This window comes from Cebus imitator, unplaced genomic scaffold (assembly GCF_001604975.1).
Source record: "Cebus imitator isolate Cc_AM_T3 unplaced genomic scaffold, Cebus_imitator-1.0 Scaffold24, whole genome shotgun sequence".
NCBI lineage: Eukaryota > Metazoa > Chordata > Mammalia > Primates > Cebidae > Cebus > Cebus imitator.
This window is the reverse complement of record NW_016107339.1, coordinates 9,858,074-9,870,700: the sequence shown is the minus strand read 5'-3', so window position 1 is coordinate 9,870,700 and position 12,627 is coordinate 9,858,074. Positions and strand designations below refer to the sequence as shown.

The 12,627-nt window shown below is 49.8% G+C and overlaps 1 protein-coding gene across 6 annotated transcripts in view; it reads right to left on the bottom strand.

Annotated features, from left to right (window-relative positions):
- The window catches only part of ETV7 (ETS variant transcription factor 7), a 46,949-nt gene that overhangs the window by 22,410 nt on the left and 11,912 nt on the right, over positions 1-12,627 (bottom strand). For 4 of the 6 annotated variants that reach the window (XM_037736247.1, XM_017522605.2, XM_017522604.2 and 1 more), the window contains exons 3-5: positions 6,495-6,659; positions 3,320-3,445; positions 1,137-1,367 (exon numbers count right to left, since the gene is read on the bottom strand). In XM_037736247.1, coding sequence (XP_037592175.1) covers positions 1,137-1,367; positions 3,320-3,445; positions 6,495-6,659 — 522 coding nt within the window. Of the gene's footprint in view, positions 1-1,136; positions 1,368-3,319; positions 3,446-6,444; positions 6,660-12,627 lie in introns of those variants that run through there. The other 2 variants (XM_017522606.1, XM_037736249.1) reach the window with 2 other exon arrangements.

Here is a 12,627-nt window from a genome sequence, read left to right as displayed (position 1 = left end):
CTGGGGACCACGACAGGGAGAGAGCCAGGGTGGAGGCACTATCACAGGCCAGGCGTGGCGGTTCACACCTGCGATCCCAGCACCAAGGGAGGCTGACGCGGGTGGATCACCTAAAGCCAGGAGTTCGAGACCATTTTGTGGCCAACATGGTGAAACCCTGTCTCTACTAATAAAAAGTAGCCAGGCGTGGTGGCGGGCACCTGTAATCCCAGCTACTTTGGAGGCTGAGGCAGGAGGCTGAGGCAGCTACCTGAACCTGGGAGGTGGAGGTTGCCGTGAGCTGAAATCTCACCACTGCACTCCAGCCTAGGCAAAAGAGCCAGACTCCATCTCAAAAAAAGAAAAGAAAAGAAAAAATACCTATCAGGTACTATGCTCAGTACCTCGGTGACAGAATTATTCATACACCAAATCTCAGTGGCAAGCAATTTACCCATGTAACAAACCTGTAGACGTACCCCCTAAACCTAAAATAAAAGTTGAAAAAAAAAAAAAGAATAAATGCAGTGTCACTATCATGGCTAGAAAACACCCTTAGGAAAGGGGGCAGCTTGTCTGTCAGTCTGTCTGGTTGTCTGTCTGTTATCCTTTAACAATGAATGCCGAGTGGAAGTGGATCACTTGGTTAGAGCTCAGGCTCTAGAGCCAGACTGCCTCGGTTCAAATCTCAGTTCTACCAGTGCTGTGTGATCTTGGAAAAGTTACTTAACCTTCCTGTGCCTCAATTTCCATATCTGTAAAATGGGGCTAATAATAGTACCAACCTCAAAAGGCTGTTGTAGAATTAAATAAGGGCCTGGGACAGACGCCTGGCACATAATGAATGCTCAATTATTTTAAAATAGATACAGTTTTAAAAAGTGAGTGTGGCACTCCACGCTAATGTGAGTGTCAGAATATGACTGGGTAAGTTGTCCCTGTGTGGGAGACAGGGTGAGGCTTGGTGATCCCAGGTATCCCTGCCTGCTGTAAGCAGATTGTGGCCAGCACACAAGACAGTCATGCTACCCCGCAACCCCTCAGCCACAGACCTCCCATCGCCAGGTCAAAATAGCCTTGTCCTCATCACTCGTGATTCTGGGACTCAGACTCAGCACGCCTCCCCATGGCCAAGGGAACAGCCTCCGGGAACTCACCAGCAATCCTGCCATCAATGGGAGCCTGTGGCATCACAGGGAAGGAACAGACCCCCTGGGTCCTGCAGCCGAGCTCTGCACAGTGACATAAGTTGAGGGACTCCTCCTTGCCAAGCTGCCACCTGGCCAGGCCAGGGCCATCTGGGTGGCTGAAGGAGCTGATAAGGCCTGAGTCTGGTGGCTGCAGCAGGAGGCCACTTTGGGGGTCCATCGGAGAGGCGCCAGTCACCTCTGCAAGCAGACGAGCACATTGGTTCCGTGGGCCCCAAGCCTCCCCCACTCAACCTCTCAATGGCGAGCCTGGGAGCCCTATGGGGCAGCACTCCTGCTGCTCTTCCTCCATCCAGCCCCTGGTTAGAAGGTCAGGGAGGCAGTGGGGGCAGTGGGTGAGGGCCAGACAGCCTAAGTGCTAACCCCAGCTCCCACACAAGTAACAACCTGTCAAACCAGTTCCCTCATCTGTGAAACTGGCTACAAAGCCCAGCAGTGACAGAGCCAGGTCTGGAACCCAGGGGCGCTATATCCCAGCTCCTCTCCATCTGTCCAACAAGTATTTATTGAGAGCCTGCTATGAACCAGGCATTGTTCTAAGAATCTTGAGGATATATCGCTGAGCCCGCAAAGGCCCCCTGCCTTCAGGGAGCTTATGTGCTAGTCGAGAGCAGGGGAGATGGACAATTGAAATAAAAAGGAAACAGAAACAGTTTCCTTTTTATTTTTCAGTTTCCAGAAACAAAAACAAAGCACCCTAAGGCAGATAGAGAAATCTATCCCTAAGGCAGGTAGGGAAATCTATCCCTAAGGCAGATAGGGAAATCTGGGAAAGTAGTGGGGTTGCCACTTTAGAGAGGCTGCTCAGGCCTCCCTGACATTAGCGTGTCAACAGACTCAAAGGAGATAGAGGAGTGAGCTATGTGGGTATCTGGAGCAGAGAGGAGAACGCCAGGCAGAGGGAAGAGTAGGTGCAAACGCCCTGGGGCAGGTGCGTCTCGGGCTTGACCAATGAAGGAGAAGGCCCATGTGGCTGGAGCAACATGAGCAAGGGAGAGAAGGCTGGGAGGGGAGGGCAGGGGCAGGAGTCAGCGTAAGAATGGCACTTTGACCCCGAGTGAGAAGGGAGCCCCTGGAAGATGCTGAGCAGAACAAGTGACATGACCTGACTTATGAATCTCTCTGCGCTGTGGAGAACAGATCATAGGAGGTCAGGAGCAGAAGCAAGGAGACCAGTGAGGACGTTCTCTGGAGGCAATGGGGTCTGGACCGGGGCAGCAGTGGAGGAGCGAGAAGAGGTTGGATTCTGGATCGATTTGAAGGTAGGGCGGACAGGATGCATGGACAGTTGGGATGAGTTGGGGTGGGGGTAGAAATCTAAGATGGCATCTGAGCAATTGGAAGGGTGGAGGCGGGGTTTGCGGGACTGGGAAAGATGGTGGGAAGGGCAAGATATCAGGCATTTGGTTTAAGGGCTGTGGGGGTTGAGATGCCCACTAGACGCCCCAGTGGAGGGGTGGGGCAGGCAGGGTGGGTGCACATATCTAGAATTTGGAGAGGTCAAGCATATATTGGAATCATTGGCACCGCATGGTATTTAAGACCCAGGATCAGATGAGATTGCCCAGCATCTGAGTGCAGATGGAGAAGCAAAGAGGCCTTCTGGCTTGGGGTACCCCAACAACTAGAAGCAGGGGAGAAGAGTAGAAACCAGAAGAGGAAGTGAGGAGATACCAGTGCAGTAGAGGAAACCAGGTGAGTGGGGTGTCCTGGAAGCCAAGGGAAAAAAGAGTTTTGGGGGAAGGAGAGGTGACCCCCAGGGTTAAAGGCTGCGAGGGGCCGTAGTGAGTCAGGCCTGAGAGTGGACATGGCATGGACATCCCTGTTTTCAGGTTTCTGGTGAGCTTGACCAGAATCATTTCCGTGATGGGCTCCAGAGAAAAAATTGAGATATGATACAAACAACCCTTTGCTGGAGAGGAGAGCAGAGAAATGGGGAGGAAAGAGGCAGGGAGGGTGCTGCACGGAAGGAAGGCTGCCAGGAGCACCCCAGGGAAGGTGGGTGGAGGGGCAGGAGGGGAGCTCAGTGCACACTGGCCACCTCTTTCATTACTTCGCCTCGAGGATGTCCTGCCCTCCCAAAGAGGCGGATTTGCAGGAGGGACCCAGAGCACCACGAAGAGCTTCCTCACCTTCCGGGGGGACAGGAGAGTGCTGGGTGGGCATCTGCAGCCTGAAGTCCCCTCCAAAAAAGGGCCCACACACCAGGGCTTGCCTCTGGGTCTTGATGTACTGGAGCAGTTCGTACAGGACGTCGCCTGGAGGTGAATAGGAAAGAAGGCAGGCTGCTGACCAGGCTACATGGGAAGGGCCAGCTTCATTCTCCTGCAGCCACCCGCCTCGGGGTGAGGGCTGGCGTGTCCTGTCACAGCTTCAGGCTGACAGCGAGGGGGTTCCTGCTGCAGCTGACTGGGGGCTGGGCCAGCGATGGGCAGAGCCAGTGCTGTTGGCATGGTGGATGAATTTTAGAAGACATCCTTTCCTGCCGGTAGATGCAGCCACCTCCAGAGCATGCAACTTGCAAGGTCAGGCTGCTTCTCAGCCCCTGCACACACCCTTGGCTGAGGGCTGAGCACAGTGCACAAACTGTACAACTGTACCTCACACTCCTGGGGGCAGAGACAGTTCTAAGCCTCATGGGATGCCAAGCTCTACTAAAAGTCTGCCCCTGCCTTCCAAGAAGCAAAGCTGTCTTAGTCTCTTCCTAAAAGGCAAAACTAGTAGCTGCTTCAATAAATGGTTGACAAAAAGAAAGGCCAGATGTAGTGGCTCACATCTGTAATCCCAACACTTTAGGAGGCTGAGGCAGGAGGATCACTTGACCCCAGGAGTTTGAGACTAACCTGGGCAACATGGATAGACCCCGTCTTTACAAAAATTTTTAAAATCGGCTGGGCATGGCAGCTCATGTCTGTGGTCCCAGCTACTTGGGAGGCTGAGGCAGGAGGATCACTGGAGCCTAGGAGGTTGAGAGGTTGAGGCTGAAGTGAGCTGTGTTCATGCCACCAAACTCCAGCCTGGGCAATAGAGTGAGATCCTGTCACAAAAAAAAAAAAAAAAAGGCCAGGCGCGGTGGCTCACACCTGTAATCCCAATACTCTGGGAGGCTGAGGCGGGTGGATCACAAAGTCAGGGGAGATCGAGACCATCCTGGCTAACACAGTGAAACCCTGTCTCTACTAAAATTACAAAAAATTAGCCGGGCATGGTAGTGGGTGCCTGTAGTCCCAGCTATTTGGAAGGCTAAGGCAGGAGAATCTCTTGGACCAGGGAAGCAGAGGTTTCAGAGAGCTGAGATCGCACCATTGCACTCCAGCCTGGGCGACAGACCAAGACTCCATCTAAAAAAAAAAAAAGGCCAGAATTGGGCCCTGTCCGTGGTGCCAGATATCTCCCTTTACACCTTGGGCTAACGTGCTGATAGTATGGCGGAAAGAGGGGATCCCAGGCAGCCAGAGGGATGCTATGTAGGCAGTGGACACTCGAGGACGAGGGTGAGGGGTGTTTGTAGGAAGGTGGAGAGACGAACAAGAGCATGAAGGGAACCAGCCCCAAGCTCACTTGCCTTGGCACAGGACCATCAGGGCTGTGGGGAAGCAGGAAGCCTTGTCTCTCTGTCCCTGCCCTCTCCCCACCTCCCACTAGAGCTCTTGAATCCAAGCTCTTAGAGGGACGGACAAAAGTTCCAGCAGCTGCTACAGAGGCTCATGGGGGAAAGTAGGTGATAGAACTTGGAATGTTGGCCAGGCACAGTGGCTCACATCTGTAATCCCAGAACTTTGGGAGGCTAAGGCGGGCGGATCACCTGAGGTCAGGAGTTCAAGACCAACCTGGCCAACATGGTGAAACTCCATCTTTACTAAAAATACAAAATTGGCTGGGTGTGGTGGTGTGGAGAGGCCCTCTGTAACCCCAGCTACTCAGGAAGCTGAGACAGGAGAATCGCTTGAACCCAGGAGGTGCATGTCACAGTGAGCCAGGATCATGCCATTGCACTCCAGCCTGGGTGACAGAGTAAGACACCATTTTTTTTTTTTAAAAAAAACAACAACTTGGGATGTGACGTGAGACTGGCTATGCATGTTAGGAGAAAAGGAGCAAATCAACAGATTTCACAACTTCTCTTTGCCACATACACTGTGGGGCTGCTTGGCCAAAATACAGGGTACACAGAAAACATGAGTGAATTCTTAAGAAAAAGACACCAAGGCTGGGTGCAGTGGGTCATGCCTGTAATCCCAGAACTTTGGGAGAGGAAGGTGGATCATGAGGTCAGGAGTTTGAGACCAGCCTGGCCAACCTGGTGAAACCCCATCTCTACCAAAAATACAAAAATTAGCCGGGCATGGTGGCACACGCTTGTAGTCTCAGCTACTTGAAAGGCTGAGGCAGGAGAATCGCTTGAACCCAGGAGGCGGAGGTTGCAGTGAGCCGAGATCATGCTACTGCACTCCACCCTGGGTGACAGAGTGAAACCCCATCTCAAAAAAAAAAGAAAAAGAAAAAGACACCAAATCAGCACAAACATAAGAGTCACCTGAAAACAAGCCAAACAAGACTCAGATGCAATTCTGGAGATTCCTGGAAGGCCCTGCCGCCCCTGCCACTGGCTACTGGCCCTCCCCCCGCCAGTCCCTCCCCCCACCAGTCCCTCCCCACAAAGGCCATGCTGCTGGGGCACCATCATCAGACACCCATTCTTTTGCCCTCAGACCTAGTTTCTGATAAAAATCGAAAGTCATATTGGGAGTCAAGGCTTTTGCTGTTACCAGCCATTTATATCTCAGTGTGAATGAGTATTTGATCTTTCTCTGGCTGGTTTTTTGTTCAGTAGGGGTAGCGGATGGGAGGCAGTAGGATGGAAGTGGGTGGAGGAGACAAGGGCCACAGATAGGGGGAAGAGAAAACAAGAGAGAACAGGCCTCTAGAGCTCTGAAAACAAGTGGCCAAGTAGACTCCCTTGCTGAAGGCCTGCTCTACCTAGGAACCCCTTGTCTGGCTATCTGCACTAGCCAGACAAATGCGTGCAAAACATGTGTGTTTGGCAATATCCGGACAAGGGACTGCTTATTCTCCCTATGTTTCCACTCTCCCTGGGACTGCTGCGCTCCTAATGCCAAGCTCTGGGTAGTGTTTAGCAGGGTTACGTCATGCCTTTATGCAGACAGGGGCATCTGCAGTGCTGGAAATGAGCAGATTCCCCAAGGAAGACCCCCTCCATCTCCCTCCCTGGGCCCCCCTAGGGCACTTGGCTGGCCTGGCCTGTCAGGGTTCCCACTTAGAGGCAAGCCCGTGAGTTTCCCTAACCTGAGCTGGGCGCGCGGTGCCGGAAGTCGTCCTTGGTGAGGATGCAGAGGGCGCGTCCGTTCATCTCGAACCCGTGCTCTGCAGTGCATGGCAGAGAGTACTCCCGCTCTGCCCAACGCAGCCAGTGCAGCACATCCTCCCTGCTCCACAGTGCGGGCTGGATGCCTGCAACCAACAAGGACAAGCCCCATCACTCCCTTGTCAGGCCCTCGCTTGCCTGTCGCCTCCTCAGAGAAGCCCACCCTGAACACTCCATCTGAGCAGATGCTCTCCTGTCCTGGCTCCCAACCCTCATCATCTTCTGTCACTGCCACCTGTTCCTCTTCTTCCTAGCACCTTATCTTCTTCCTGATTACATTTCACATAGGATTTAATTATATGTTCATGTTTATCATTATATACGTATCATGTATGTATTCACTTGTTTATTGTTGATGCTTCCTCCCCACCTGTTTTCCAATCATCCATTCAACAAGTGTTTAATGAGAACCTACTATGTGCCGGCACTGGACTAGGTGTGCTGGGGCATGCCGTTATGTGTATTCAGCACCTAGAACAGCACCTGGAACACGGTAGGTGCTCAAAAAACACATGTTGAGTTATGACTTGAATGACTGAACAGTCCAATGAAAGGGGTGTTATTGCTATTGTTTCCCAAATGAGGCCCTGAGGTTCCCAGAGGTTAAGTGGCCAGCCCACACTCATTCGGGCAGCATGAGGCACAGCCAGGCTGTCTGGCTACTGGACTTTTCCGCTCCATTGTGCCAACTTGGAATTGGGTTCTTTGCTCAGAGAACAGCCCAGGGGACAACGGAGCCTCCTACGCTCACCTTCAGCACATGTGTTTTTACTTCTGGCAACAGCCAGACAAGGGACTGCTTATTCTCCATAAGTTTCCACTCTGCCTGGGACTGCTACACTAATGCCAAGTTTTGGGTAGTGTTTAGCAGGGCTAGGTTATGACTTTATGAGCCCTTAATACATTTGCCTTTGTGGGCAAAAAATATTTAAAATAGACCAGGCGTGGGGGCTCACACCTGTAATCCCAGCACTTTGGGAGGCTAAAGTAGGCAGATCCCTTCAGCCCAGGAGTTCGAGACCAGCCTGAGCAACCTGGCAAAACCCCCATCTCTCCAAAAATACAAATGAAAAAAAAAATTTTTTTTTTTTGAGACGGAGTTTCGCTCTTGTTACCCAGGCTGGAGTGCAATGGCGCGATCTCGGCTCACCGCAACCTCTGCCTCCTGGGTTCAGGCAATTCTCCTGCCTCAGCCTCCTGAGTAGCTGGGATTACAGGCACGCGCCACCATGCCCAGCTGATTTTTTGTATTTTTAGTAGAGATGGGGTTTCACCATGTTGACCAGGATGGTCTCAATCTCTTGACCTCATGATCCACCCGCCTCGGCCTCCCAAAGTGCTGGGATTACAGGTGTGAGCCACCGCGCCCGGCCCAAAAGAAAAAATTTAGCCGGGCATAGTGGTGCACCCTTGTGGTCCCAAGTACTAAGGTGGGAGGATTGCTTGCGCCTGGGAGGTCATAGTGAGCCATGATTGCACCACTGTACTCCAGCCTGGGTGACAGAGTGAGACTCTGTCTCAAAAAATATATAAATTTAAATCCTATTTTATGACTGCACTGATATACTTACAGCCCATTGGGTTCAGTTCTACAGGTAAGAAAGCTAGCCTGGCGTGGTGGCTCACGCCTATAATCCCAGCACTTTGGGAGGCTGAGGCAGGCAGATCATGAGGTCAGAAGTTCAACATGGCGAAACCCCATCTCTACTAAAAATACAAAAATTAGCCAGTTGTTGGGCCTCATGCCTGTAATTCCAGCTACTTGGGAGGCTGAGAAGGGGAGAATCGCTTGAACCTGGGAGGCAGAGGTTGCAGTGAGCCAAGATCGTGCCATTGCACTCCAGCTTGGGTGACAAGAGCAAGACTCCATCTCAAAAAAAAAAAAAAAAAGAAGGAGGCTGAGGCAGAAGAGAGAAGCAACCGCCCAAGTCCACACCTTGGCAGTGACAAAGACCAGATCAGCCTCTGCTGCCTTATACTCGAACCCACCCAAGAAATGAACTTAATTTTAACATTTAAAACAAAGGAGCTCTGCATCCTTCATTGTTCATTCATTCCGCCAGTATCGAATGAGCACCAGTCTCCATGCAGTCCTGGAACACAGCACAGAACCAGGCTGGCAGGAGGGAGGAGCCCCATAACCAATAACTCAAATGACAGTTCTCACAACAGCACACGGGGAGCGTTCACTGTGCTGAGCAAACAGAAAGTGAGGCACTGGAGCCCAGTTTAAGAGTGAGGAGAGGTTTGCGTTACTTCTATATTGGGACCTAACAATGAATAAGAGAAAAGAATAAATGTCTGAAATTGCCAAAAAAATTATATAAGGCAGGAAAAGAGAATGTATGTGAGAACTGGCCTCTGTGGTGCTACATATGACAAAGCCATGTAATTAAGATCTAATGGTCTTATGCTAAGATTGACAAGTATCATTGGAAAAGAAGGCGGAGCCCAGGAGTGAGTGTGTGCACGCACATGTGCATATGTGTGTATGTGTATTTTGTAAAGCTAATACATGACAGAAGTAGGATTTTCCTTCAGAGGGAAAGGACAGTGAATCTAATATGGTTTAAAAAAAAAAAAACTGACTCTCCACCCGGAAAAAAAATATTTGGTTCCTCACCTCCCACCACTCACATTCACAAAAATCAATTGCAGGTAGATTAAAGGCCTAAAGAATAGAAGAACACAAATCTTAATAGAAGCAGAAATCAAAAAACCATACGCACTCAATAAGGGCAGAGGAGACCTCAACCAATGACAGGAAATGGAGAAGCTATAATAAGAACGAAACACACAGTTGACTATATTAATTTTCTGTGTTTGCGGCAAAAGATACCATAAACAAAACTAAAAGAGGATCGATTTCCAGGAAATGTTTGCAATGCAGATGACAGATAAAAGGCCAATGCCTAGCATAGATCAAGAGCATCTGTCACTTAATTTTTTTTTTTTTTAAGACAAAATAAATCTCCCCAGCAATCCCAGCAGAGCAGGATTTGTCAGCCTCAGCACTATTGATGCTTTGGGACTGATCATCTTTTGCTGTGAAGGCCTATCCCATGCATTGTAGGATGTTTAGGCGCACCCTGGTCACTATGCACTCAATGCCAGCCTAGTGCTAACAACTAGAAATGTCTCCAGACATGGCCAAATGTCCCCGGGGGGAGGGGAGCAGCAAAACTGCAGCCAGGTGAGATCCCCTGCAATGAGCACAGCAAATCCACCAATAAGCATGTGACAAGACATGTCACCTCAATAGTCAGGGAAAGGTGCCATCAGAGAAGAATAAGATATCACTTAACAGCAGGAGTGCAGGGAAAAGGATGCCTTGCTGGTGAAAATAGGAATTTAGAGCCTCCATGGGAGATGAGGCCGGTGATACGCAAGACACCAAAAACTGACTAGTGTAAAATGTGGAGGCCACATGATGGGCAGATTGAGGGGTCGAGGGCAGGTCTCCACAGCCAGCTAGGGCTTCTGGGGATGGGGGGGTCAACCACCAACTGCATTGTACCTGAACTCATATTTTTTTTGTGCAATTCCCCTAGTTCACCATATTTGAGGCTGTCAGCCTGAAAATTCAAAACTAGGATTCTTGGCCCAGTGGCTCAGCTCTGTAATTCCAGCAGTTTGGGAGGCAGAGAAGGGAGGATGGTTTGAACCCAGGAGTTTGAGACCAACCTGGACAACACAGTCAGACCCTTGACTCTACAAAAAAAATTTTTTTAATTAGCCAGGCACAGTGGTGCATGCTTATAGTCTCAGCTACTCAGGAGGCTGAGGGAGGGATTGAGCCCAGGAGTTCAAGGCTGCAATGAGCTATGATAGTGCCACTGCACTCCAATTCCAGCCTGAGCAACAGAGTGAGACCCTGTCTCAAAAAAAAAAAAAAAAAAAAAAAAAAAAAAAAAAAAAAAAAAAAAAAAAAAAAAAAAAAAAAAAAAAAAAAAAAAAAAAAAAAAAAAAAAAAAGAACAACAACAACAACAAAAACAGAAACTAAAAAACAACTATGATTCTTGAGTCAGAGTGGTAAGAGTCCCTAGGTTTGGCTAGAGGGTGGAGGTGCATTCCCCATCCATCTGGCTGTTCTGCCTCCCTGAAAATATTAAAGCCTCGATGAGAGGGGAAACTCTGAACTTTCTAGACATTATCAACCACAGATGTGGTCCTCCCCTGCAGGTCCAGAGAGATGGGCAGGGACTTCCCAAGATGTCTCTGAGAGACCCTGAGGTCACACACAGCCTGCAGTGGCAGCTGGAAACTCGAAGCCTGTCATCATTATTCTTTCATGACCTGTGCTCACTCCCATCTCACCTTTGTTTTTTTTTTTTTTTTTTTGAAGACAGAGTCTTGCTCTGTCACCCAGACCAGGGTGCAGTGGCACAATCTTGGCTCACTGTAATCTCCGCCTTCTGGGTTCAAGCAATTCTCCTATCTTAGCCTCCCGAGTAGCTGGGACTACAAGCACACACTGCCACATCTGGCTAATTTTTGTATTTTCAGTAGAGACAGGGTTTCGCCATGTTGGTCAGGGTGATCTCGAACTCCTGACCTCAAGTGATCCACCTGCCTCGGCCTCCCAAAGTGCTGGGATTACAGGCGTGAGCCACCATACCCAGCCCTGCCTCGCCTTTCATTTCATTACTACCAGCACTTCCAGTCCAATGATAAAGAAAAGAAACTTTCTTGTTCCCAATGTCTTCAAAGAATACTAAAGTCAAAACGCTTTCCCAATAAGACTTAAGCTCCAAGGAAATGACCAGGTAGCAGGCAATGGGTCAGCCTCCAGGGTCTCAATCAAATCTCACAATGAGCCAAAGCCCCTACACCAGTGGAACTGCCATGCACTGGATGAGCCACCTAGCTCTGGGCCAGGTCTCCTGGCTCAGGTTCCAGCTTCCAGCTCAGCACTTTGCTACCCAAGCGTCTTAGTCCATTTCCTGCTGCTTATAACAGAATACCTGACACTGGGTAGTTTATAAAGAAAAGGAGTTTATTTCTTACAGTTATGGAGGCTGAAGTCCAAGGTCAAGGAGGAGCTTCTGGCAAGGGGGCCTTCTTGCTGGTGGGGACTCTCTAAAGAGTCCCAAGGTATTGCTGTACATTTCAACATGAGTTTTGGAGGGGATGTTCAAACCATAGCCACCTCAGACATGCCACTCAAGTTCTCTAAGCCTCAATTTCCCCCTCTGTGAAATGGGGTAATAATACAACTTTAGGCTGCTGTGCTGTTTGAGGGGCAGTGTGGTGCAGTGGTTAGGGGCCCAGGCTACCGACCTACCACCCAGCACTGCCACTTCTTGGTAGAGACCCAGACATATGGTGAACATCTCCACCCAAAGACATGCACCTGAATGTCCACAGGAGCTTTGTTCATAAAAGAAAAGAACAAGAAACATTTCCAATATCTATCCATGGAAGAACAAAGAATCAAATTGAGATGTCCTAGTGCCATGGACTGTTGTTCAGCAAAAAAAACCAGAAAGTGCAAACGTCTGCTGCACACGACACAGGGCTAAAGACAGCATGCTGAGAGGGAAAAGCCAGACACGAAACTACGACCAAGAGCAGACAATGCTAACCTGGGGATTCGAGTCAGAAGAGAGGTCACCTTTTGGATTGGAATTGGCTGGGAAGGACACAAGATAACTTTCTGGCTTGCTGAAAATCTTCTAGATCTTGACCTGGGTGGGGGCTACACAAGTGTATAGCCAGTTGAGATTTGTACATCTGACTGTATGTAAGTTATACTTCAAAAAAAGCAAAAGTAAAAACACTGCCAGGCATAGTGGCTCACGCCTGTAATCCCACTTTGGACGGCCAAAGTGGGAGGGTCACAAGGTCAGGAGTTCGAGACCAGCCTGGCCGACATGGTGAAACCCTCGTCTCTACTAAAAATACAAAAATTAGCCAGGCACTGTGGCATGCACCTGTAACCCCAGCTACTTGGGAGGCTGAAGCAGGAGAATCACTTGAACCTGGGAGGTGGAGGTTGCACTGAGCCAAGATCATGCCATTGCACTCCAGCCTGGGTGACAGAGTGAGACTC